The sequence below is a fragment of the Andrena cerasifolii genome, chromosome 12 (genome assembly GCF_050908995.1).
Source record: "Andrena cerasifolii isolate SP2316 chromosome 12, iyAndCera1_principal, whole genome shotgun sequence".
In the NCBI taxonomy this organism is placed as follows: domain Eukaryota; kingdom Metazoa; phylum Arthropoda; class Insecta; order Hymenoptera; family Andrenidae; genus Andrena; species Andrena cerasifolii.
Genome location: NC_135129.1, coordinates 8133230 through 8159171, shown reverse-complemented (window position 1 = coordinate 8159171; position 25942 = coordinate 8133230). Strand labels below are relative to the sequence as shown.

Here is a 25942-nt window from a genome sequence, read left to right as displayed (position 1 = left end):
TTCCGTTTTGTTGAATTTTGCCGAATTAATCGAAAAGTAACTGCCACGAGGAAACAAGTACAGTCTACGATTTGAAGAGAAAAAACCGCGTCGAACGGTGGTAGGTGTACGGCGGTAATATTTGCACAAAGTGAAATAGGAGGATTTATTGCGAGATTCCAAGTAGAACGGGGCGATTCGCAGAAACATTGGCGGCCATATTTCGTAAATTTGCTCCCGTCCAAACTTAACGATCCGCGTCCTGGAACTACGGAAAAAAGTTGGCTTGAAAATCGATGAATTTCCTCAAAAGACGATACATACAGAGAAAAGCAGCTCAGAGCAGCGCAAACGTCAAACAGCGCGAACGTGCAGCCGGAGAAAAGTCGTATGTGGGTATAATGCGTATTTCAGGCGTGTACGTTGCTATTTCTGTGCGTCGCGCGGTTATTCTTACTCGTTCCTTCCCTCTCCCCCGGCCCGGCAAACTCTGCTCACTCTTCGTACAATCCTGTATACACGCGCAGCCCTTGCCAAGCTAGTACTCGTACTTGTACTCTTCCATGGACACCACAGCAAAGGATAAACTTTGTACTTCCGCTGTTGTCCGCTTTCATTATCTAACAGCTCTTGGACTGTTGCATACGTATCTGCAGCATGGAGCAAGGGGAAGCTATGGATGATTAGCTGATGCGCGCTTTTAGCTCGAAGAAAGGGCGGAAACGTGTACAGCAGTGATATATGCTAAGACCATGAACTTTCGATCAATGGGGAGGACAGGAAAGGCAGTTTAGCCGACGGACAGCTGGTCACTGAGGGCTTCTCATCGATCCTCCGGGTCCAACGGCCCGACTTCTATTTTCACATGGACGAACCTATTTATACGCACGGACAATGTTCCACTTTTACCCGCCGCGCCGCGTCGGTAGAGTACAAAGTATAATCATGCGGCGTGACGTCCGTCGGCACTACGCTTTTACTATACCCGTTCGCTGCGCACCGACGTCGTTCTCAAAATCTCTAAAGTAAAGGGAGTTTCGACAATTATCCCAGTCGCTGCGAATTGTTATGCTGTTTACCTCCGGCGTGCTGCGCGCCGTTTGTTTTCAACAGACCCGCGCTCGCTAAACTTAGAACTAACTTTCGCGAACTAACGATTCCCCGAGGGCTATTTTAGTCGGTTATCACTGATCGAAAAGACGATGTTCGATCGCGATTGTCCTTTAAAAACGCATTCTGTATTATAAACAGCAGCAAGGTAAAAGATGCGTGTGTACGTACTTGTACGGGATTACTGAATGCCGCTGGCTGAATCACAGACCGGTTGGTCCAACTTGTCTTCTGTTCCCGAGAGTATACGAGATTCAAGTGCCTCCCACAGCTTCTGAAATTCGGCCACGAACGGTTTTACTAATGCGCGCTGATTGGTTATCATTATATTATCGGAGTTCCCAAAGAACGCGGACATCGTCCAATTTGTACTGCCGGTGATCAATATGTCACCATCCACGATCGCAAACTTGTGATGCATCATGTTATCAGAGTGCTGCATTTTAATCGCGATACCTGAAACACACCAAGTAGCTACATGCGCACAACTTGTTTCGATACTTATTGTTAGCGCCATCGTGTCTCAAAACGCGATTTTCTATCTACGCACTATACATGTACATACTTACCGTTTTTGTGAAACACAGCCGTTTGCGCATAGTCGTTGCCAGCCATGCGTCCATCCATTATTATTCTAACAACTACGCCTCGTCTGTGTGCGTTCACAATAGCGCTGGACAATGATTCGCAGGTCATTATGTACATACACACGTCCAAACTCTGCTCGGCGCGGTTTAGGTAATTTTCCAGTCTTCTACATAATTATCGAATTGATTATTGAATTTGCACACATTCAATCGTTTACAAACCAGTTACCTCAAATAATTAGCTGGACAACTGTCTTTAAGGCATGCTTCCTTGGAATTAGTGTGCGCTCGGCAAAGGCTCGAATCTTTTGAGAAAAACATCACCTCCGAGATGTTTGCTTTCGGTCCGTTCGCGTCCGTTTTCAAACCAGTGCGACCATTACTAGCAGCTCTATTTCGACGCTCGTTAAACTTTTTGTACAACTGCCACACGATTTCCGAGGCGGACATTACTATCACCCCGAGTAGGAGTATGTTGCCCTTTCTCATAACTGGAAGAAAGGTAGAATTTTAGATTACGTTACAGAAACACAGTCTTCTGTAAAATTACGAGAACGATCAGTCAGATTTTTCTTTAAACCGAATCATAAGCCCCTACACTCGTGTAAATTTCGCTACATTAAGACTGTACATACATACAGTGGCTCGCAGCCATAATCGTGCACTCTTTAAAATTGCATAACATTTTTAAAATTGGTCCAGACGGCTTGAGTATTTTTGAGAAGCTGGAAGGTAACGTGTTTCGCCGTTTTGAAAAAAATGCAATTGGTCGGAATAGCAAAGAAAATAGTAGAAAGGTCGTTTTTCAACTTTTTTCTGAGCCCATAAAAAATTCAAAATATCGCTTATTTCGGGAATTTCGCGATTTTCGACCTTATTCTGCGATCTTTGAACATTTGTAGCTCACAAGTAAACATTCATTTATAGTGAATGCAGTTTCCCGATTTGGAATATATTTTTTTCAAGTACTCACAGCAACTAAGAAATCCTGAAAATTATATCTGCAATGGACCTATTTTACTCATGTTATTGAGGCGTACGCGAAAAACGGCAAAATCCTCTTGTTTAAGAATAATTTCCTGTGGTAGTTCCCTTAATAAAAAATCGGATTTTTGGAGATACCTCAAAAAGGAAAGGCCGAAGAATTTTTTAAATATTTTTTTCGGATTCCTCGCACCAATTTACTTCAAAATCAATGTTAACCTGTTTTTTTAACTTCGAGGAACCACATCTGGGCTCCAGGGCAAGATACCATTTCAACGATTTTCACATTGACTGCTCTACCGTGTTCGAATAAAATTGTAAGTGTATTTTCGTCATGTTTCCCCGTGTCAACTTTGAAGTCGTCTATTTAAAAAAACATTCCAGCCTTTCCTTTTTGAGTTGTCTCCAAAAACCGATTTTTTATTAAGAGAACTACCTTAGTAAATTTTTTTACACAAGAAATAACATCATATTCGGATTCATTTTCAATTATTCTTAAATAATAGGATTTTGCCGTTTTTCGTGTACGCCGCAATAACATCCATAAAATAGGTCCAATGCAGATATAATTTTCAGGATTTCTTAGTTACTATGAGTACTTTAAAAAAATATATTCCAAATCGAGAAACTCCATGCACTGTAAATGAATGTTTACTTGTCAGAGCAATGTTAACCGATTTTGATGAAATTTTCAGCATGTATACAACTTACTTAACCCTTCGGGGTCACACCTTCTTATAATCACAAATTGGTCACACAGGGTTCACTATAACCCAGCGTCATTTTTTGACCTACCATTTTCGTATTTTTTAATCTTTTAACTTTTCTGTGATAATTGTACATTCGTAATACATATACAGTCATGGTCTAATAGTCATTTTCTAGAAATGTAAATTTTGTGGGAATAAAAACGATTTATTTTTTTTTTTGCGATAAATCCCGCTTGGATTACGTAGAGGCGCGACATTTCAACTCCAAAATTACTCTTGGGGTGCGATAAACCCCGCGTGACCACGAAGGGTTAAATCTACAAACGGGTTTTTTGAATTTTCATTATAGGCTCAGAAAAAAAGGTGAGAAAACGACCTTTACTATTTTTTTTTGCTATTCCGACGAATTGCATTTTTTTCAAAACGACGAAACACGTCACTTAGCAAACTAATCCTTCCAGCTTCTCAAAAAAACTCAAGTCGTTTGGACCAATTTTACAAATGTAATGCGATTTTAAAGACTGTACGATTATGGCTGTGAGCCACTGTACATACGCACGAGTATATCCATGACAGTGATAAAGAAAAATATTGATAATAATATATAAATATTAATCCCTTTGCAACCATTAGTACAACCTAAATGTGCATGTATACAAATGAAAGCAGAAGTACGCAAGTATGTAGATATTCTTTCCGAAAAATCATAACCTATCGATCGATGTTTTACGGAACAAAATATCCATTATCAATCGCTAACTTTATATCAGGATAAATAAAATATATCGAACCGGTCTGTATATACATTCTTTATTATTAAAAAAAAAAAGATTAAAACCTTTTTCGGGAAGAGTAAAAAAAGAGGGAAGGAATGCCGTCGTTTGCCGCCTCTGAACGTCTGACGCTCTTCAAGTTGCTTCGGATACTGCCAACATAAACATAGGTACTGTTAGACTGTGGCTAAATCGAGGCAGATGGAGGCACATAAGATCCCAAACATGGACGACGTTCGAATGATTTGTCAGCCTGCTTGTTAACCTTCCTGCACCTTCATGTTCCTCGCAGCACTGATACCGACAAAAAAAAACAGCAATAATAATACCACCCACTTATAAAACTAATTTAAGGGGGAACAACACCTTGAAGCCCGGAAAAAAGTGCAATTTCTTTGAATTTTATGTTAGATATCCATACTTCGTAGGAAAGTCATTGATATGGGGTTTAAATGTGCATGTAGTGGACAGTATTTTAGAATTTTTCTGTCACAAAATATACAGTATTAATCAAGTTATAGAGGTCGCCGTAGAGCGCGACGCGTCGAACACAATGTGAAGGTTTCCCACTTTGTTCACATCGCGTTCATTTGCGGAAAAAAGGAGAGGATTTTTTTAATCTATATTAATATAGTTACAGTTAAGCATACGGAACTTAAAAATAAATTATTTTTACTATTTTTTCCACCGCAAAATATATTGATTTTTTTACTCGAAATTTTAGAACTTTCCCCTTTAAGCTCCGCCATTTCTCCAAAAATTATTGTAATTAAATTTCCGTACGCTTAACTGTAACTATATTAATATAGATTTAAAAAATGCTCTCCTTTTTTCTCTCAGATGAACGCGACGCGAATAAAGTGAGAAACCATCAGATGGTGTTCGCCGCGGTCGCGCTTTACGGCGACATCTATAACTTTTTTAAAACTATATATTTTGCCACACAAAAATTCTAAAATCCTGTCCACTACATGCATATTTAAACCCCATATCAATGACTTTCCTACGAAGTACGGATATCTAACGAAAAATTTTAAAAAATTGCACTTCTTTCCAGGCTTCAAGGTGTTGTTCCCCCTTAATTACCTTGGTTGAAAATTCTGTGAATGATTTTCGCCAGCATCGCGCGAGCAGAACCGTCTATCGCTTAATTCTGTCCCATTTGTTTAGATATAAACTCTTTATCCCTATTCCAAAGTATATTACATATGGAATTCAACTGATAGGAACAGTCGTATACTTCAGATCTTGAGGACAATTTATTCGTGTCAACCCTGATAACTTTAACTTTCCATTTGTCCTCAAATTCCTTTATCCGTACGTCCTCTATTGTCGAACTTGACCATGGCTTAAATCTATAAAAGACTGCTGTAATTATTCGATGTAAGCAGACAGGGCAGAGGAGCTGAAACTTGTTAACAAATTACTTTGTTCCTATTACTATGTTTGCTGGCTTTTCTTTCATGGCTGCCATTGTATTCATCAAATAGGGAACATCGTTAAAACCAGTGGCATCGTCGAAGGAAAACACAGAACAAATAGCGTCCACTTTGTCCTTGCATGCCTAAAAATTATGGGGAGCATGAGACTGGTTGGCTTTTCCTAATTTTCGAAACAGTTCGAGCCAATGCGTACAGGGTTATAGGATAATACGTACAGGCAGTATATGATTATACTTTTTAATACTTGTTTCCGAAGTATCCCAGAATTGTAATTTAAATAGCACAACTTTGTCCCATACTTTAACTGGCCAAAATACATTTGTCTTCTTTATCCCATTGGTTTCAGTGTAATTACTGGGTTCTAATAAGCCAGCAAGACGGGCTACAACAGAGGTTTTGCCCACCCCAGATCTACCAACCAGAAAAATTTTGTATGTTACCTCCTCGATCGAAGATGACAAAGGTGGTCTTTCGAGAATGCCTAAAGGATTCGACAAATAGAGCAATTGTCGGAGGTTAGAGTAAAATAGTGACAGAACGGAACGGAAAAGATAGTTGGACGAGATACGCGATTACAACGTTCACACTTTACCATAAAATCTTCTCTTTTTCGATGTATTTACATAAAAATGATGAACCAACGACTCTCCCTCCACCGAATGTAACCAGTTGACGTTTATCGCGTTCATGACTATGACCGATCGCACGAAAATCGGACTACACGAAAACTCGATAAATCATTGAATGTATAATACCGACGATAACGAAACAGTCTCCGCATTCTCCGAATAATAAACACAAACACATAAAACCTATAAAACTGTGGAGAGAGCCAAAGCAAAGTAGAAAAGACAGCGTTCTTTCTACCGTTGAAATCTATGCCAAGCGCAAGCAAGCGAATACAAGCAAATCAGGCTGAATCAGGCCAACTGAAGCCAGTGTCCCCGGAGTCAATTGTTTGTGAGCAAGTAATACAAATGAGTGAACAAAGATGTTCAAACGACGAACGATCGATTCCCTATGAAATTATTGGTGAATAATTGAAAGAAAAATATCAATGAGGGGCTGATTTAAAAAAATTTCAGTCAAATATGTTTGATTTATTGTAAATCGTCAATTGATGAACAAATAATATAACCTAACGAACAATGATGTACAAACGAGGCATAATCGATTGCATAAAAAAGAAACTAATATATACTCCAATGAGGGGCTAACTTTTCGGAGGTCGTTCTCGACGGTTCTCGACAGAGACAAGCTTGTTACACAGTCGCGTGATCGGCCTGTGTAATCTCCCGACGAATCCGAACGGATCCCGCCTTTAGGCAGCCAATAAGAACTTGTGCAGCACGTCAATGCAAATGCACAATAATTCCATTCGCACTGAAGTTGGCTTTAGTCGAAATAAATGCCACATTGACCAATAAAATCCATTTACACAGACAACACGTAACGCGTTGTTTGCAGTTGTATCGCCATATTGTATATTTAACGCGGGTCATTGGCGCGTGTATGGGCTTTCCGTGAGATTTTTTGTCTAACAGAAGTGCGTGGATTAAGAAATTTCTTCAAGCATCACGCGCGATGGATCCGGAAAAATTGAAAGTGGCCGAATTACGGACAGAATTATCACAGCGCGGACTCGATACGAAAGGCGTCAAGTCAGTGCTCGTCGAGAGACTTCGTAAGGCAATAGACGAAGAAAACGCAAGTCGTAAGTTGTATTTTGCTTGCTCGACACATGATCTTTCATTATTTCAAGTACTTCTAGTCGCGTTATTCTTCATTGGATGACTAACTCATCCGTTTACTTCAATGTTGACAAACACGCAAATCAGGTGATGGCGACTCGTCCAATGATTCCAACGAATCTTCCAACTAGCTTTCTCCGTCAAGTTCCTTTCGAACGGCGCAGAATAATATCCTTATTAGCGTTGAATATATTTCAAGCTTGTATACAGTTCGTATATTTTTCGTATCTGAATATACTGTCCAAGTACAAACTGTTGCACCCTACGCCTCCCGTCCGTTTCTCCACAAATCGAGCGTGCGACGCGACGCTGCATTAACATCTTTGTATTCATCTAAGAATCAATAAGTTTTTCCCTAGATTCACCTTAATTATCTCGGTCTCTTCATTTTACCGATGTGCCTTCATCTCCTAACTGTATAATTCTAAAATTTATGTCTAGTGCATTACATACCTACCAATGTGCAATTCTGGCTTGTCTAAGTTATCTTCGTTTAAGCTCTTCTTAATATTGCAGAGGAAGAAGAGGGAAGAGCAAGTACCGACGCAGACGATGCACATGATTCGGCGGGTCAGGACAACGATGAAAAATCCCCCGACTCTGCTAAAGTACCGAGAACGCCAAAAAAATCTAGCAGACTGTCTAGAAATGTTCCAGTGACACCACAGCAGGAGAATTCTGGAACAAAGAAGAGAAGAGCCTCCAGAATCTCTTATTCCAGGAAACGGACGTCTCCTAAGAAATTGGATCAGAACGACGCCTCTCGCGAACCAACGCCTACGATACCAGAATCCGCTTTGGAGGAGGAAAATGCTGTGCAGGAGGATGATGCTGTACAGGAAGATAACGCTGCGCAGGAAGAATCTGCCTCGCGAGAGGAAACAGTTATGCAGGACGAGAAGCCAACATCACCGGGAAGAAACGAAGAAGCAAAAGAAGAGTCAGACTCGGCGGAGATTATAGAAGAGAAAAGCGTAGCACGAGATGTTGATATTTCAAAAAGCTGTATAACCGATAAAAAGGTTTTACAGGTATCTGTTACAAAGCTACCTATAGCGAGTAGCAATATTGTAGAGCTGCCTTCGAAAAAATCAGACGACAACGCAGGTAATACAGACGAAAATCAACCACTGGCAACAGAGGTGACGGCGACGGAAGCAATATTGGAACGTAAAGAGATTGTAGCAGAGAACGAGGACATTGCGTCCAAAGACCTCGAGGACAATAGATTGCGTGCGATTAATGACGAACGTGATAGAATGGAGGATCACGAGAAGGAGGAAACCATTGGAAATGAGGAGGGAAATGTAGAACGCATAGATGACTCTGAAACCGTGGACCCTATTAACAATGTTGAAACTGTACACATTCCTGAGACAGAATTAGCAAGGAACGATTCAACGCACGAAGAATTGGACGCTAATGAAAATGAGGGTGACAAAACGCCACCTGACGATGAGTTCATGGAGGATAAAGATGTTTTATCCAATTACGAAGAGGAAGCGGAGGATAACATCGACGAGAGACCAGATAAACAGGTATACTTCAGCGACTCAGTGTTTACATTAGTATCATATGTCTATGTGTAATTAGTTTGTACTATTGATTGTTTTAAATTTAGGCCTGTGAAGTAGTTTACATTGATTTCTCTTTGAACCATTTCTTTCATTCTTCTCATACATACTGATATGTATTTTTATCTCGTATAATCTGCGATGTTACATTAGTGAAATGTAGAGGACTGCAATGGAAGCAATAAAATTGAAGCAAATTTAGAAGAGATTACGTCCTCTACATTTCGTTACATAAAAATCATACCGAACCCGCGGGAAATATTATTTTTAATCATTCACCTATTTTCGTTTGCGTGCAAAGGATACAGAAATGACAGAAGTGACAGAAATTAAGCACGAGGAAGATACGGATGTAGATATGAAAGAAGAAGAAGAAGAGGAGGAGGAAGAAGAAGACAAGACCGGTGTGGTAAAGGATAGAAAGCGGAAAAGGTCGCCCAGCCCTTTGGATGATCGTCGTGACTCTCCAGCGCCGATGCTCGCCGAGAACGAGCCCGAAATCGATGATTCTGCCTTAATTTTATCTTGGTGTATGTTGGTATACAAATGGAAATAATTAGAATCGAAAGAGTTACGCAAATGTATTTGTATTATGATCCGTGACTGTTACCTTACGTCGAAACTGTTTTTAGACGATTCGGATTTAAACCTGGTCATCGACAAAGATGGGTTCTTTACCGCTACACCTATGCACAATGATGGGTTTTCGCATATGTGGGCTGGCGCAAGAGCTTCGTACGGTTTCCTTTGCGGTAAAGTTTATTACGAAGCAAAGATCGTGGATCTATGCCCTGTGGACACGAAAAACGAGGAACGCTCGCACGTACTCAGAATTGGTTGGTCCACTCCGTATACATCGATGCAGCTAGGAGAGGAGAAATTCAGTTTCGGTTATAGCAGTACCGGGAGAAAGTTGACAGATAATCAGTTGGAAGATTATGGTGTTGAATTCGGCAAAGACGACGTTATCGGGTGTTATTTGGATGCTACATCCGAGAATAACGTGGCATTATCTTACACTGTGAACGGAAAAGATCAAAGCTCGGCATTTAATATCCCGAAAGAAGAACTTGGCGATAAGCCCCTATTTCCGCACATATTAAGTAAGAATTGTAGTTTCGCTTGCAACTTTGGCCAGGAAGAGCCGTGGAGCGAAGACATTTTGCAAGGGTATGTTTCGATCGGGAATGTAGATTCCCAATATAAAATTCCTGGTCCGCGGAGACCAGAAAAGAAGGAGAGCTGTGAAGTTATAATGATGTGTGGATTACCCGCGTGCGGGAAAACCATTTGGGCAACAAAACACGCCGCCGAGCACCCGCAAAAGATGTACAATATCTTGGGCTTGGGTAGTTTAATCGACAAAGTAAAGGTACGCAGTGCAAATGGCATTATATCGTATAGATCGTAAGATGCATGACTCTTTGGATTAATAACATTGTTCTTCAAGGACCCGGGCTTGTCTTACGAAGAGAACAACACTGGTCAGTGGGAGATACTCGTGAATAAATGTACCCGAGCGCTGGAAAAGTTAATGGAAATGGCACCAACTAGAAGACGTAATTACATTCTAGATCAGGTACGTAGTTGATTCTAACAAGATTATGTATTTATTTGCTACGTCACAAATCTAATGTGAACAACACAATCTAATTAAATTTCTCTTCCTGTTCCCCTCGTTCCTATGACAAATCGAATTCAGACGAATGTATATCCTTCCGTACAAAGACGCAAAATGAAGAATTTTAGCGGCTATCAGAGGAAGGCACTAGTGTTAGTACCGTCCGATGAGGAGTACAAGCTACGTGTTGCAAAGTTCAAACCGACCGAGGGCAAGGAGCTTACAGATACCGCGCTCATGGAAATGAAAGGTTCATTTTAATATTTTATATCATTAGTGATAGACAAGTGGCGTACACACGCTCATGCTCCTATGCAATACTTTGCAGCGAATTTCAGAGCTCCGGTTGTCGGCGAGTCGTTCGACATCGTCGAATGGATCGAACTCGACCAAGAAGAGGCTAGAAAACTTATAGGGAAATACAATAGAGAAGGGAAAGAAGCCGGATACGGGCGGCACCAAGCTAATAAACGACCGCGATTCGATTCGAGGCCAGATAACGCTCGCGAAAATCGCAACGATTCACGGAGCAATCGCGATAACAGAGACAATCGGGATTATCGCGATAGACGAGGTAGCAACTGTAAGGATCGCGACAAAAATCAGCATTAGAAACGATAACACCAGTAAGGATACTAATTTGAAAAAATCAATATCATCCGCAGATTCTGAGAGGAATCGTAATTCCTCCTGGCGCGGTGGTAACATGGGTTGGAGAGACAGATCTCAAAGAGGTGGGCATGCCAGACACGGTGGTGGTTATGGCCCTCCGGTACCGTGGAGAGGAAGGGGGGCCCCTATTCCACTCGTACATCGTGGAATGGATCGAAGAGGCGGCAATGTAGACAGAAGAGTAGGGAGCGATAGAGGTCGTGCTGTGGTGTCTCGTCAAGGTGGCTGGGCGCCCATGGGGTAACATTACATTCTTTTTGCCTGCAATCGAGCGTCTCTCGCGTTACGTGTATCCTGCAAAATAAAAGTTTACCTCTCGTTCCCCTGCAAGGAATTATCAAGGGTCGCAGCAATCGGTCTGGAATCAGCCAAGTAACTGGTCGAACACTCAGTCTCAAGGAGGTTGGGGTCAACAGAATAGTTGGGGCTCACAGCAGTGGGGTAACTGGAAGAGTTATGGCCAAGGCTCGTACAGCCAAGCCAGCTACAATCAGCAGGGTTATGGTAACGGGAACTGGAACAGTTGGAATCAGCAGTATTATAATCAGTATTGGGGCCAGCCGCAACAACAGCAACAGGGCGGGCAGACTACAACGAGTGGTAGCCAAGCCGTAAACAAACAATAAAGATCCCCGCGGTAAATGTTACAAAGGCGGAATTGACAGGAAGGTATAATGAATAACCTCGGCTTCTTTTTCTTGTCTGAACGAGTAATGGAGACTTTTACGGTCCTAGCAATTATTCGAAACTGCTATTTTGTCGCCTATTTCTCCTACCGTTATCATTCACTATAAGTAACAACTGTAAGCAATTAAGTCTCGTACGAAAGTGTGTGTGTGTCTACTTTTTCAGGCGGAAACAGCTGGAAGCTTAAATAAGAACCGGTTCACCTGACAATTCCTCTATGGGATATAGTCACCCACAAGCACGACAAGAAAGGAGTACCTGGAAAACTATACTCCTACTCGGGGTGTTATCGATACCGGTCATCGGTTTTGATCATACACACAAATAGATGGATAAATTTTTCCACGACAATATATTCACAATTTCTGTTCGTATATCTTGCAATGTACGAATTCCAAAGTTATCGTGGTTTTATAAATCAAGCAACAATTTAGATTTTATCGCGTGAATGCACCGTTACACATGCACCACGAAATTAATTGTTTTGCATTAAAGAATGCAGTACTATATGAGCTACATAGTGATAAACAAAAATAATAATAATATTATTAATATGTACCATTTAAGATTGATCATCGCGAGGGGAACGAACGCGTAACTACGAAAACGTATTCGTATAACGTACGTAGTTTTTAAACGAGCAGAAGTGGGTAACATACATACATATAGTAACGTTGTCTTATAATGCCTTTCAATCGAGAGATCGATCAAGAGGGAAAGTATCGCGTATGGGTATACTATGCAATTAAATAAACGCTAAGATTAAAATATTTACAACGGATTTATCGCTCTCGGAAAAGACTCGTGTAAATATGTACAGATTTTCAAACGTATTACACGGAACGTTTATTGGAAGATCTATTTATATATTAAGGAAAGTATCATGTAATAAACGGAACATATTAGTGTTCTTGACACACACACAAACACACACGGGAGTGATATTATGTATAATTTTATCGTATCTTTCTATGCTAATGACGATGTACAAAAAGAAAAAAAAGAGAATAGCGTGTCAGGAATAAATTATTATTGGACTTTATTCGTACGTATCCGCGTTTTATTGAAGGAGCTAATTCACGAGATTACTGTAGAATATGCTTTCGGATTGAATCTTATAATTTATTAACTTACTGTACGTACAGTCAAGAGATATGCGATTGTTACCCAACGTACTTTCCCTTCCTTTCTCTTTCCTCCCCACCCCCGCTCCTTCACCCTGTTATATTGTCGTCGTCGCCGTCGTCATTATCATCATCATCGATAAATACCTATGCTTTCTTTCCCCTTATCTCGATCCGCTTCTGATCACCTTTTTAAACAAACTTAACGAACCAAGCTTAGCACCCCGTTTTATTTTGTGCATTGTTCATTTTGAATTTGTAACAATAGGTATGTCGTTCTTTCGTGGTTACAGCATGATTGTCCTTTTACCTGCTCTTTCTGAAATATTTTGTACAGTTTGCGAGACTTGGAATTAAGGTATTTGTCAAGCACCGAGAGACATAGTAGACAAGAAATCACGGGGATTCTATAAACGTACAAACACGCTCGGTTGCCGCGCACTACCATGATTAGAAATCGACCTCGACGAAATTATACCAAGTTATGTTGAACCACGGGTTGGCGAAGAAAATGTTCACTTTCCTCCAGCGAATAAAAGTTTTATGAAACGAGCCCGAAAATCAGAGAATTTACTTGTTGACAAAAGTGTACAAATTCATTCGTAAAAATAAAAAATATCTTCTATTTATTTGGAGTTTAAATTATTTACAACCCAGATTCGTTCAGCGCAATTACCCGCTAGAAATATCCTGTAACAGTAATTCAGTCTTCATGCACGCTTAACGTATACGCCAACGATCACGTTGGCTTTGTAGACCTATGAATAAGAGTTTAAAAAATTAATCCAAAGTGATGTACATACATATGTACGCGTTGCAACTAGTTTAGCAACATTCTTGTAACGCATGTGTACTATAATCTCGCGCGCGGGCGGGCGGATATTCGATCGACCGAGCCTGTGCATCTCGCTTAGGTACTACAGGTGTAAACTGTAAGCTCTTTGAATTATCTCCTATTGCTTTCCAGAGAAACCAATTCCTGTCTCGATAAGATAATTCCTTTCCGTTTTTAAGGAACATTAAGTCTCTACGATTCATGCTTTCGAAGAAGACTCTATCCTTCCGTCAACAGAACCATCGGAACTCTAAAGAATTCCACACACACACGCACACGGTTGTACTATTAAACTCGTTTCCCCCTAAAACTTAAGATTTTACATCAGCAGATAACTGTACCGAACAAGGTTCGCGTGGCGATTACGGGAATTTACGGAGCATAACAGAAGCAAATAAATGCATTAATAAAAAGGATTCGTCGACTTTCATCGAGAGACTACGATCAGTTTGCCGGTGTCGATGCGATACGAAGATTCGTTGGCTCCAGTGTTCGTCTTCCAAATGGTCGACTCACACCAAAAACCAGGATGGAACGATTCTATTAACATTTTCATTCGATAACAATAATAATAACGTCGTCTCAGATACTGTGCAAAAAGCTGAAACACATGACGTAAATAAGACTTATACGTATTTTAATAGCTTTCAGTAATATGTATTTACTAACTGCATAATGTAATAATAAATACGAAATCCTGCGTATATTTGTCGTTATAGCAATAATCGGCTATACTCGATCGCGTTCATCAATAAATTAAATATGTTAGTAAAGAGTTTCATCTATTAATTTACGGACCTATACAATACACTTAATTCAAATAACACTGGGATTATGAAAAATATAATGGTACTTTTGTGCAATATAAAGCCTCGCATGTACACGATTTAAATCTCGTACTTGTTTCATTTCTGTTTCATCCATGTGTTGACTTATATTCTCACGCGTGCTGTTGTTGCAACTTTCTTCGATCCCGAGTATGTACGTAAGTATGCAGTACTACAATTTATACACCCAAGTGCGTATTCGCTGTGAAAAGAATTTACAAATAGCTTTGTACAATTTTGCGATTCTAATTAGATTAGAATTGTAAGAAAAGTAAGAGCTCTCATTAGATCCAATTCAATAGACACATTGTTTCGCCCGCGGCACCTGATTTTCGATCCGAGTTGATCCGTTCCACGGAAATAAATTACATCTATTCGATCGAAATTTACATTACAAAATTTATGCGGCACGATACTCGAAATACTTTAGTTAGAAACGATCCAAGATTACCTTCCTTTTGATTCGCGATTCCATTTTAATTTCCGGCAAAAGCGAAGAAAGGTAATCTAAGACGGCGAAACGATGACGAGGAGCTATAGAAAATTTCAATCGAAACTTTCGCGTGGAATTTCCTATAACTTCGTCAGTGTAAAAGCAACGTATAAATGATTTCACCCGATAAGAAGAGATTAAATAATACAAATGGACGGGTTGCAATGTAAGGAAGAAGGATACGCGCTACATGTAGTCGTGGTTTGTTTTTGTTTTTATCCTCCTCTACAGCATGGCCTCCTTCTCCTTCTTCCTATCGTCGTCGTCGTCGTCGTTTTTCTTATAAGAAGGATCGAATGGCATCAGTCATAGTGACTAACTGATCGATCGTTTTCATTACAGAGTTGGCTGCAATAATCTTTAAATTAATGTGTCTATTGGCGCGCGAACGCGTATGAATGATAATGCCGCATTATCGTTGATGTATAATCCAGTGTCACGGATTTAATCCACCTGGCCTTTTCCGATTTCGCCTATTCCTCTCTAACAGGAATGACAAATCCAACGGATCTTTCCTGTTTGGCATCTTTTGCAGCAGACTAATTAATATATTATTCAATCTTCTTCTTTGCTCTTCTCTCTGCAAGTAGTGTCGGCATATGCATAAGCATCGATCGATACCGCATTGCGTTCAACATAAATGTAGAAATAATTACCTGGGCGTACGAACTCGCGGGTGTAGCGACGGACAGAATTTCATTCGATCGTCGCCTACCCTTACCAGTAGGTTTCTGTTGATCCTTGGTGTGCGTTTTCACGTTCTCGCACGATTCCGATTTGTGATTAGAATCCACATCTTGATTGTTGCTTTTCTTTTTCTCCTTGTTCATTTTACTTGCGATTTGTATCCCCTCCAGACTGTGAGGCTGTAACATTTCACCGCGGTTTTACCCTCCATTTCTTCTTCTTCATTAGTTTTAATATCGCCGCAAACACTGCTGCTACTCACCAAATAAGTTCGATAATGCTTAATGCGTTGCGGGAACGTTTCGAATGCGTAAGGCTTCGTGCACACCTGATGCCTAGCTCTGGCAACCTTTGTAAAAAGTCGTGCAGCGCGGTCAACGCGATACTCGCACACGTACGTATGCTCTGGCGTAGAACCCACTGGTCGCCCTTTGTTTCAGCGGGACAGAAACGAGAAATGAAAAGTGAAAATACCAGAGATAGATAGATACAGTTTCCCGATGAAGAAAAAAGGCCGAGGGCAATTACGAGTTACCTTTGCAGTACGTATGAGGATCCAGAACCCAACAACGTTCCGCAACTAGATCGCATGGAACTGCTTCGTAGAGTGGCGCGCACACCACTTCGTTTTCGTAAAACTTTCTAGTCGGCTCGTGATAAGTTTCATGGGGTCTCAAGTAGTGATGACCGAACACAAATCTTTCTCCTCTGTGAAGGGAAAAATAAATCGAACGCTGGTATTTTCATGATGGTACTTGCATGTAGACTGTCAGTGATAAACGTTAATGTACAGGTAACGTAACTTACTCTGTGTTCTTCCAGAGTCTTTCGATTCTAAAGATGTCCATCTGCTCGTAATCGGGCTTCTGAATGGTTCTGTACGTATGCTTCTCTGGCGTGTCTCTCAACACGTATACCGTGTCTCCCTGTCTAAGTTGAAGATCACCGCGCATCAAAGTGACATAGTGTTTCTTTCCCTCCTCTTCCTCGTCACCCTCTAACGGTATTTCCAAATCGACTGGCCGCGGCTGACATCTCTCGCACAGATAAGACTCTACGCTCGTATCGGCTTTAACGCAGTCACAATGCTGCCAGACGAGACAGCGCTCGCATTGTATCATCAAACCCTCGTCCCTACGTATAAAGAAAGAATTTTTACACTTACAAATAGTCAGCATCGGCGCGCTGTACAGTGTATGCGATTCTCTGTCGGAGAAGCTAACCGTTCGTTCAACTTTACTGATTAAAATAAAATTCTATCCAGCAATGAAGCTCACCTGTGCAAACCACAGATACACCTGATAACATCTTCTTCTCCCGCGGTCGAACCTCGAGGAGGTAAGAACCCTTGAGAGGGAGGACAGCCGGTCGCATCCGTTATCGCATCTACAAAGTCGGGCTTACTTCCCAGGTACAACTTTCTTAATCTGGCCGCAGCGATACCCACTTCCGATGTTCTTCCAAAGAATCGGACATTGTTGTCGAAAAGCCTAATCATATCGTGATCGAAATGCTCGGCAGCTTTATAGTGACCCGTTCCGATACACTGATCGATCGTGCTCAAGTCTATAACGTCCACTATTTTCTCATAATAGTCTGGCAATTTCCTTTTAGAAGGCAACGTTATAAACGGCGTGCACAACAATTGGCCGTTCTCGTCGTTTGCAGTTGCCACGATGGTGTATAAATCTTTCAGCACCTGCAAGGTAACGAAATGCCTTTTAACGTAGCATCTATTCACAGGATTATATGGAGATTCCAGACAACTAATCTGCGATATGTATTATTTCCGCTCACCTTGGCCAGTTTCGCAGTTCTATGTACTTCTGGGTCGTCTTGGGCTTGTGCCAACCGTCGCGTTCGCACTGTACGAGTATTCGTGTTTGTCAGGGCAGTCAATTGCGAGAAGAACGCATCCGATTGAATCTTAGCATCACCAGCACCACCTTTTTCCTTCACTACACACGCGGTGCTACCGAATTTCGATTTACCGTTCTGTATCTGTACTTGGTTCACCAAAGATTTTACCCGCCTCACTTTCTCCAAATTCCTCAATAAGAAGCAATGGTGTTGTTGAGCGAAGCACCGTTGCTGGTGGGACATTGGCTTCAGCACCGGGGCATGAATCAAATTAGAGTCGCCCATTTTACGGGATTTGCAAATGCCTTTAGAGTTTACGGACTGCACCGCGTTCGATTTCCGCACGTTTTTCCTTGGTCTCCCGACCGATCGTCTCTCTGTCGGTTCCAATTGAGACGGAACAGATACCATAGTCTTCGTAACCCTTTGACTCTTTCCACCTGAGCAAACGAGAAATGCCAGTGCAGACAGCAGTAGAATGAATCAAGGGAATCAGGGGAAACGCGTTACTATACAAGCTGGTACAAACGGACGTTACCTATTACACCTCTGCAACCGCTACTGCCGCACCTACATTCCTGCCCTTCGGATGGGTTGAATAGCGCGAAATTATAATCGTACGTCAACTCTTCGCCTGGCCTGATGTCTCTCGAGGCGAACAACGCCATACGCGGGAGACCGTGTACGCTCCACTTTTGCATCTCGCAGTTTGGTTCGCAAGAATGATTTACGAATCGTCCGTCACCTCCCATACGATGCCCATCGATCACCAGACCTCCGTCTAGGTGTAAGCAATAGTGATGCGTATCGTTGGCGTACCTACAGTGCGAGGAAAAAACATGCAGCTATTACCTAAAAATAAGTTGCACGTGCTGGAGCGAATGTGTTACGCCCACGTACCTGGTTGCCATTCTGGATTTGAACTCCCTTTCAGACACAACCTCCCCGACGTACTCGAGAATAAAAACACCTGACTTGATCGACTGTTGCGTTCTCACTCCCCAACCTTTATCCTCTGTCATGAATTTCTGCAACCCCGGCGCCCATTCGTGCTTTTGAATCTTCTGATTCTCGCATTTATCGCCGCAGGGGCAAAGTTGCGGGGAACATTCGCTGAAGACCATACGATTGATGCAATCATCCCCGCAACCACTCTCCGGCTTGCATTCGCACGCTTGCGCCTCGTACAGCGTAGTTGGCTTCACGTCGTAATAAACGTTTGTACGAATTTTCCTATAAACAAACAAAACGTCAATGCTTCTCATTTTTTCGAACATACATAGGTGCACGACCTTTCTACCTAAATCAGCCCTTACTTATAATTCCACGACGGTACCGATTCTCTGCTGGGCAGTCTAGACTGGGTCTGCAACCACCACAAATCGTACGGCAACTGAAACGACATTTTCCTTTGTCGCAGAAACTTGCCGCACTGGTACGAAGTGGACAGGACCGCCACGGATGCGGATTCATTCGGTTCACAACCGATCTTACTCCTCCCGGGTGCATTATCGGTACTACCGCCACTGCCACCGCCTCTACCTCCAGCTCCGCCATCGCCACCTCCGCCTCCGCGTGTTTTTGGCTCGCAGTCGTGTAAGGCGCCACCTTGCAAATAACGTTTCTTCCATCTGGATTGCTTCTTCCTGGTATGCGTCGAATTGAAATGCGTCCTAGCCTCGTGGTCGCTGCCAACAATGTCGGTATTCGGCAAAGCTTCGTTTTCCGTATCGTATCCGGCGCTACGCAGACGCTTCATGTTTCTTGGAGTAAGGCTGCAAGGACTCGACGAACCTCGCCGTTTTTTCTGATTCCCATTGAAAGACCCAGAATGCTCAGTTTTTATGTTCGCCTGGCAGCCTGGCCGTTCCAGCCTCTTCGTGTTTTCTTCTTCGTTCAGTTCAGCGACCCTCTTTTGACTTGAAACGTATTTTTCCAGAGATTCCTCCAGTGGCGCGTTCTCGTCGTATATTCTGGAATCTTGAACCCTTTCACACTTGACCGGGCAGAATCTGTTGGACGATACGTTATCGTTCTCCGATTCAACCAGATCCTTTCGGACTCTCAATTGACAGGGACGCGATTCCGCTCGCTCTTCCGAACAGATCCGACCGGAGGACTTTTCCTGCCCCGCCAAATTTCCAGCATCAGGCTCGAGACTTAAGTTGGCTGTCTTAGACGGAACTCGGTTCTCCGCGATGCTATTGTTGTTAGTATGCTTAATATACTCGGACGGCAACGTGTCTCCTATCTCGGCCCTTAACACGCTCGTTTTACTGTCCATCATAAGATCTTCGGTTCCTTCCTTGGGCGAAGTATGACCTTCGACGTCGTCCGCAGCTTCGTCGGTAGCCAATGTTGCTTTGGGTGGGTCGGTTGACGGCTCGCTCACGTTCAACGACCTCTTCTTTTTTTTCTTCAACGTCGGGAAGCCGGTACGATTGATGGCCTTCCGTCGCCTCATTTTCTTCTTGGCCAAAACCAACACGGCAGCAGAGTTCAATGGATTAGGTACGTTCGAGCCGACATTAGTTTCCGTCAATTTGCTTTCGTTCGTCGCCTCGTTTTCGTCGTAACTTTCCGCCACGTGAAACTCTCCTGTATCGACTTTTATATACTTGTCTAAGCGACCGTGTTCCAACGGAACCTCGCTCTTCTCGAGCTTATCCGTTTGATTCTTATCGGGTTTTATTAATTTCTCCGCAGCTACCTTCTCGACCTTGCCACTCTTGTCCGCGTGACTTTTCGGGTTTTTCGAATTGCTGGCACATTTCTCCGGCTTTTCGGGTTTACCGTCACCCTTGTCGACTCTGTCGGTCTTAGCGGCTTTCTCCAAACCGGCATGGCTTTCGGCAGACAGTTTTGTGACCGTTACCCGAAGATCCTTAACGATCTTCTTCTTACGGCGCGGCTGTACCTCCGTTTGATTCAATGGTTTTTCTTCCACCAAGTTGCAACATGCTGCGCTCGATTTGCCGAGTATCGCGTTTTCGGAATCCCTGTGCCTTTTCTTAGGAGTAACAGGGACTGCGTCCTCCTGGCTGGAAGACGCGGAACTACCTCTACCACCGCCGGCACCGTCAGCGTCACCGTCACCATCGTCATCGCCATCACCATCTCCATCGGCTTCGGCATCACCATCGCCATCGCCATCGCCATCGCCATCACAATCGCCATCGTCATCGACATCACCATCGCCTTCTCCTTTGTCACAGCCACCGCTACCATCAACGCCAACATTAATACCAAGACTGCCACTGCCACCACCGTACCTCGTTATCGTAGCCTCGATAGCTTCCTCTATATGACTCTCAGTGGAGTTGGTTTCATTGATGGTCGCGTCGGTGCAACTGCCGTTCGAGCTCTGAGAGCTGTGCGGGCTGGACACGTGGTAATGCCTTTTCTTAAGCGGTAACCTCTGTTCGTTCGAATTCGAATTTACGTTCGCGTTTGTATTGCTCTTCGAATCCGTGCCGGACAGTATCTTCTCCTTCTTCGAACGCCTTTTTAGTTTCTGATCGTCGGTCGCGGTAACGTCGCCTTTCCTTTTTTTCGTCAACTTTTTCACGCGAAAAATTTGGGGCAACTCAGAGTAAGCGGCGTTCGCGTTGCTCCGCCCCAGGCTGCAGGACTTTGAGAATTCGTCGATCAGTTTTTCCAACTCTTGAATGACACAGGGATCGATGCGTATCGGATTCTTAGGCGGTAACAACAGTCGTCGCCTGTGCTTGTGATGATGATGATGATGATGTTGTTTATGACAATGATTGTGTATGGGCTGTGTCGCCTTGTCGCACTTGTTGGTCACGTTCTCAACTTTTTCCGCTTTCAATGCTTCGCTAACCGGCAAAGATATCAAGGTTTGAACACCAACGCCGTTCGTTTCGAAAGTGATGGCCGTCTTTTTAGTATTTTTATTTTCCTTCAATACGCGCCGCGTGACCGGTGCGACAATCTTCTTTGGCGAAGACCTTTTAGTCACTGGACCGGAGTGATTTCTGTTCTCCTTCAAGCTTCTCTTACTCGAATTGATCGTCTTCCTATCGTTTGTTGTTCGCTCGCAAGACGATTGCTTCTGCCGTCGTAACGCGCTTGTCATTTTGTTCCCCGCTACTGGCTTATCCTTTCTCATTTTTCTACACGCCTTGCCGTCGCACCGAATTACGTCCTTACCATACTTACTCGACGTAACAGTCCTATTTAGGCACTTTACACGCGCCGGGGAATTTCCGTTATTCCTTCTTCCCAGCATTTTCCCCTGCGAGAATTGTTTGGACGCGGTACAGCCGCGCTTCTTTTGACAAACAGGCTTATCCTTTAACTTCTTCGTCGACTCACTTTCCCCTTCTTTATTCTCTCGAGCCGCAACCGATCTATGCTGCAACGTCTTTGCTTTACCCTTCTTATTCGACTCCTCCTTTGAGATCTTTTGCTGCGGCAACGACGACGCTGCCTCCTTCCTATCGTTTCTTTCGCTCTTTTCGAATTTCTCTGCCTTGTCTATCTTCTCGATCTTCTCGATCTTCTCCGCGATGTCTGGCTTTAGTCTCGGCCTTCCTGGACCGCGGGGCTGTGTCGATACTGTTTTGGCCGGTCTACCAGGTTTTCGCTTTGGCGGATACAGAACACGATCCACGTTTACGGCTGGCTTCGAGACTACGGTTTGCACCGGTGACTGCGTTGGAGCTGCCGGGCTTACTGGGCTAATCGCCAAGTGTAGCGGACTGTTATCCACCGACTGAATTCCCGAGTCCGGCGATACATTTGAGACGCAAGGATATTCCGAATCGTTTAATTTCTTCCCTAATTTACTCCGTCTTTTCCGCGGTTCCGACAGCAGAGCCGTCTTCTCGACGAATTGTTGCAACAGAGTCGAACTATACACAGGTACTGGGTTTTGGTCACCGTTTTCGCTCGTATCCGAATCGGCTCCCAGAGACATTCGTTCGATAGCTTTCGATACTAATCGGCCGCTTTCTGAATCTTCAAATCCATCAAACGGTGCGTCCTCGTGCTCTTGATCCGGTAAAATGGCCGCCAAATCTTCCTGATTGATTTCCTGAAGCGGTTGATGTGGTTGTTGCTGCTGCTGCTGCTGCTGTGGTTGCTGCTGTTGTAATTGCTGCTGCTGCGGCTGCTGCTGCTGTTGTTGTTGAGACTGCTGAGTTTGCTGACACTGCTGTTGCGAAGGTAAACGACCTTCCGACGAGTCTGAATCGTCGCTGCTGCATTCGGATGACTAAACAACAGAACAGAGATCAATGGTTTACCGATAAACGTTTAGCCCTAGCAAAGGAAAATCTGGTCGAATCGCTAATCCCCATCGCGGAACGTTAAAATTAACTCGATGTATTTGCCGTTCGATCGTTTCGATTCTTACAATTCAACAGTTGCACCCGCAACAAATTACCTTCGCCTCGCAATTTGCTTTACTCTTTTTCGATGCGTTTCGCCTATTCTTCTCGCATCTGACTTTTTCCGTATCCTCTTTCCTCGGCCCTTTCATAGTGATCTTTAGTTTAAGCGCTCCCTGGAACGAAATTGCAAACTCTACCGATCAATTGTTAAATTTCCGAGAGGAGCGTTAAACGACACAGTTAAATCAATATATCGCCGTATCTATTCGATCGGCATGAGACTGCAATACACGTACCGATTCAAAATTTGTCTCTTGAATGGAGAACGTTTGCTCGCTATGCTCGGACGTGCAATCTGAATTCGAACCTGTATCCTCCTCCTCCTCTTCTTCTTCTTCTCCTTCCTCTTCTTCTTCGCCGCCGCTACTCTCGTCGTCCGAGTCTGAATTCGAATCCGAATAAGAACAACTACCTTCCGTGCCGCCGGAACTATCGGAATCAGAATCTTCTTCGGAGTCGACCGAATCTGTTCCTAACATACATAAATATTGCGCACGATGCAGCATACACGCTTGTACAAAAAGCTACGAATCACTGGCCGAGCCAGTAAACTAATCTGGAAGTGGAATGTTTTTCGCTACCATTAGGTTCGGTGGTTGGATCCCAGCTACCTCCACCTTTTATGGCATCCATGTCAACAGTCGAAGGGAGTTCTCTTTCTTGCTCGCCATCGTTTTCTTCCCAATTCCAATTCTGCAGTTCTAATTCCGAAGGATGGTGAATAACGGCACTCCATCCCGAATCACCAGACATTTTTCTGCTTATCTAACATCCAGTACAATCGAATAGAATACCATTCCTTACAATTTTGTTCGCTTGTCCGGCTCTTTCGTAATTACGCAAAACATGTCTCCTTTAATATGCTCAATGCTTAAAAGTCAAACACCGCCGTGCAATTTCCATGTTACTCTCCGCTTTTCGTTCGCCGTAGAACAGCTGCGCGCGATTACGCTTTACACATAACGATGTAACTGTAAAAGAATAGAAAATACGTGACCTTTACCTCTCTTAAAGCGGATAGCTTCGAGGAAGCATCTAAATGATTAAACGTTTACTGGTGAATGCAGCAGGAGCAACAAAACGGGAAACAATTTCACAGAAGACTGGGACAAAAGGTGGTAGCTCATCATCAATCTGACCGTATATTCTTCTTTGCCATGTAAATTAACAATTTACAAGATTCTGACAAGTATAAATTTCACGTCAGACTCGGAGTCCTTATGTTCGAAGGTAATCCGATTCTGTATTTTACACGGCTGAAAGCTGTGCCCCCGAAGCGCGGGAGAACGCTTACGTATAACCTCGCGCGGAATTGAGTGTCAGCGAAAAAAATTAAGATTACGGAAGGAGTGTGTGTACCTTTCTCTCGATATAACTGTTAGTCCAGGAATCGGTACCGATCAAAGGCAACGTCATCGAACAAACGTTGCTAGTTGATGCGCGCGTATTTCACCTAGGAACGCGTCGCTTTCCTGCACGCACAGCAATAGTAGCGACGATACGATAACAGTAGCAGGCAAGTGAACAACACGATAAACGGGATCGAAAAAAAGGCGGAAATTTATCCAAAAGCTATCACTCTGTTTACATCGTCGATGAAGCACACAGAGATCTCCGGAGTAACATGGAATTGGAGTGGAAGAGTGGGAGAATGTACGAGACAGAGATCAAACGAGCGAAAGAGGCACATAGGTAGATGTAGAGGTAGAGGTAGAGAGAAAGACAGATAGCTTTCGGGAATTGGGTTGTTAGAGAGGGGCGGAGGGGCAGAGAGAGAAAGAGCAAGAGAGAGAGAGAGAGAGAGAGATAGAGTAAGAGCAGGCGACGAAGAGGAGGGAGAGAATGAGATGGAAAGGGGGGGGAGAAACGTTCCGGATCGTAGAATGGGAAAAAATAAAAGGCAAGCACGTTATCGTCGAAGCGAGCGCCTAAAGCGGTAAAGAGTGAGGAACTAAGGTGTAGGCTGCTAAACCGCGTTTAATGACAGACACGATACCATGAGACCTCGTTACTCCGCATCCAACGTCTAACGCGACAAAGATCCACGCGATTCTCGATCGACGATCAACCAACGATATTCTCGAAGTTACTTCGAACAGACAGCTGTTTCTGTTTCTCGGTCGATGCGCCAGGTGCGTCGGCGACAGGGTCCGTAGAAACACCCGTCGTATTCAAGTAGAACTCAAATTGCCGCGCCATCTGACGTTAAACACTATCGTTACACATTGGCACAGCGGTATATACAAAAATATACTAAATTACTTTCTGTATATACCTTATCCTATATAATTAAAATGATAAATATGAGAATGTATCTTCCAAAATGGATCTGCGTCGAATTTCCTAAGGGAAAATATCGTGTCCGCTGTTGGAAGAGAATAGTTACTGGCCGGTACATACATACATACGGTATGATTGTGTGCCTGCTCCTTTGGTTTCCCAGGTTTTCCCTGATCCGTATGTCAGGAAATGTTACATTTTATCGTCTAGGAACACGCATCTATGCACACCGAACATCACTCCACATCGCTCGAACGAAACAGAGGTTACATGGTTGTTTACACACGATTCGACTGACAATCGCATCACTCGTAATCATACTTGAACTTATCGATTGACACTCGATAGATCGATAATCCACTTTGTCCAATCTACTTGAGATCGATAATCGAGCTTAAAATCGCGCGAGTATAGCAGAACAAGAGTTTTTATTTTTATTACTATTTTCCGAACGATAGATTGGACGCCTAGCTGCGTAAAAGATCTGGCTTTCGCGTTATCGATCGTTTTGCTATAAAATCAGAGCCGG

At 43.1% G+C, this 25942-nt stretch overlaps 4 protein-coding genes across 13 annotated transcripts; 1 reads left to right on the top strand and 3 right to left on the bottom strand.

Moving 5' to 3' along the window:
• Positions 1 to 658: 658 nt before the first annotated feature.
• Zuc (Mitochondrial cardiolipin hydrolase zuc) lies at positions 659 to 4294 on the bottom strand. The gene is made up of 4 exons (XM_076824026.1): positions 4209 to 4294; positions 1906 to 2167; positions 1659 to 1843; positions 659 to 1545 (listed from the first exon to the last, which is right to left on the bottom strand). The coding sequence occupies exons 2-4, from the start codon at positions 2163 to 2165 to the stop codon at positions 1271 to 1273; spliced, it is 720 nt and encodes a 239-aa protein (XP_076680141.1). The 5' UTR covers positions 2166 to 2167; positions 4209 to 4294; the 3' UTR covers positions 659 to 1270.
• On the bottom strand, positions 4209 to 6615 carry LOC143375175 (ciliogenesis and planar polarity effector 2). 2 transcript variants are annotated; one of them, XM_076824027.1, is made up of 5 exons: positions 6178 to 6612; positions 5801 to 6066; positions 5571 to 5707; positions 5230 to 5498; positions 4209 to 4295 (listed from the first exon to the last, which is right to left on the bottom strand). In XM_076824027.1, exons 1-4 carry the CDS (start codon positions 6272 to 6274, stop codon positions 5291 to 5293), a joined length of 708 nt encoding a protein of 235 aa, XP_076680142.1. In that variant the 5' UTR covers positions 6275 to 6612; the 3' UTR covers positions 4209 to 4295; positions 5230 to 5290. The 2 variants fall into 2 exon arrangements, with proteins under 2 accessions (XP_076680142.1, XP_076680143.1); XM_076824028.1 differs by lacking the exon at positions 4209 to 4295 and adding an exon at positions 4299 to 4437 and having other exon boundaries at positions 6178 to 6615.
• Positions 6616 to 7010: 395 nt separating this feature from the next.
• LOC143375168 (uncharacterized) lies at positions 7011 to 12932 on the top strand. 4 transcript variants are annotated; one of them, XM_076824004.1, is made up of 10 exons: positions 7011 to 7299; positions 7835 to 8874; positions 9212 to 9440; positions 9543 to 10282; positions 10361 to 10489; positions 10613 to 10781; positions 10860 to 11114; positions 11197 to 11443; positions 11535 to 11840; positions 12056 to 12932. In XM_076824004.1, exons 1-9 carry the CDS (start codon positions 7170 to 7172, stop codon positions 11827 to 11829), a joined length of 3234 nt encoding a protein of 1077 aa, XP_076680119.1. In that variant the 5' UTR covers positions 7011 to 7169; the 3' UTR covers positions 11830 to 11840; positions 12056 to 12932. The 4 variants fall into 4 exon arrangements, with proteins under 4 accessions (XP_076680119.1, XP_076680118.1, XP_076680117.1 ...); XM_076824003.1 differs by having other exon boundaries at positions 11535 to 11855; XM_076824002.1 differs by having other exon boundaries at positions 7012 to 7299; positions 11535 to 11872.
• Positions 12933 to 13015: 83 nt separating this feature from the next.
• Ash1 (histone-lysine N-methyltransferase ash1) lies at positions 13016 to 25319 on the bottom strand. 6 transcript variants are annotated; one of them, XM_076823991.1, is made up of 15 exons: positions 24493 to 25319; positions 23938 to 24104; positions 23715 to 23834; positions 23370 to 23605; positions 23127 to 23246; positions 19033 to 22955; positions 18617 to 18949; positions 18255 to 18535; positions 17654 to 18156; positions 17134 to 17555; positions 16664 to 16990; positions 16392 to 16564; positions 16119 to 16285; positions 15826 to 16035; positions 13016 to 15749 (listed from the first exon to the last, which is right to left on the bottom strand). In XM_076823991.1, the coding sequence occupies exons 3-15, from the start codon at positions 23764 to 23766 to the stop codon at positions 15606 to 15608; spliced, it is 6891 nt and encodes a 2296-aa protein (XP_076680106.1). In that variant the 5' UTR covers positions 23767 to 23834; positions 23938 to 24104; positions 24493 to 25319; the 3' UTR covers positions 13016 to 15605. The 6 variants fall into 6 exon arrangements, with proteins under 6 accessions (XP_076680106.1, XP_076680103.1, XP_076680105.1 ...); XM_076823988.1 differs by having other exon boundaries at positions 23715 to 24104; XM_076823990.1 differs by having other exon boundaries at positions 23370 to 23599; positions 23715 to 24104.
• Between the last annotated feature and the right edge of the window lie 623 nt (positions 25320 to 25942).

Coding starts and splice junctions, on each gene's coding strand:
- Ash1 (XM_076823988.1), bottom strand. CDS start 23,886: ATGTCTGGTGATTCGGGATGGAGTGCCGTTATTCACCATCCTTCGGAA. Junction 17,556..17,653: donor GAACTGCGAAACTGGCCAAG/GTGAGCGGAAAT, acceptor GTTACCTTGCAG/GTGCTGAAAGATTTATACAC. Junction 16,036..16,118: donor AGCATTATCGAACTTATTTG/GTGAGTAGCAGC, acceptor GAAATGTTACAG/CCTCACAGTCTGGAGGGGAT.
- LOC143375168 (XM_076824004.1), top strand. CDS start 7,170: ATGGATCCGGAAAAATTGAAAGTGGCCGAATTACGGACAGAATTATCA. Junction 8,875..9,211: donor ACGAGAGACCAGATAAACAG/GTATACTTCAGC, acceptor TTGCGTGCAAAG/GATACAGAAATGACAGAAGT. Junction 10,782..10,859: donor CGCGCTCATGGAAATGAAAG/GTTCATTTTAAT, acceptor AATACTTTGCAG/CGAATTTCAGAGCTCCGGTT.
- Zuc (XM_076824026.1), bottom strand. CDS start 2,165: ATGAGAAAGGGCAACATACTCCTACTCGGGGTGATAGTAATGTCCGCC. Junction 1,844..1,905: donor TGTCCAGCTAATTATTTGAG/GTAACTGGTTTG, acceptor ATAATTATGTAG/AAGACTGGAAAATTACCTAA. Junction 1,546..1,658: donor GGCTGTGTTTCACAAAAACG/GTAAGTATGTAC, acceptor GGTGTGTTTCAG/GTATCGCGATTAAAATGCAG.
- LOC143375175 (XM_076824028.1), bottom strand. CDS start 6,274: ATGAACGCGATAAACGTCAACTGGTTACATTCGGTGGAGGGAGAGTCG. Junction 6,067..6,177: donor GAAAAAGAGAAGATTTTATG/GTAAAGTGTGAA, acceptor CGAATCCTTTAG/GCATTCTCGAAAGACCACCT. Junction 5,708..5,800: donor AGTATAATCATATACTGCCT/GTACGTATTATC, acceptor CATAATTTTTAG/GCATGCAAGGACAAAGTGGA.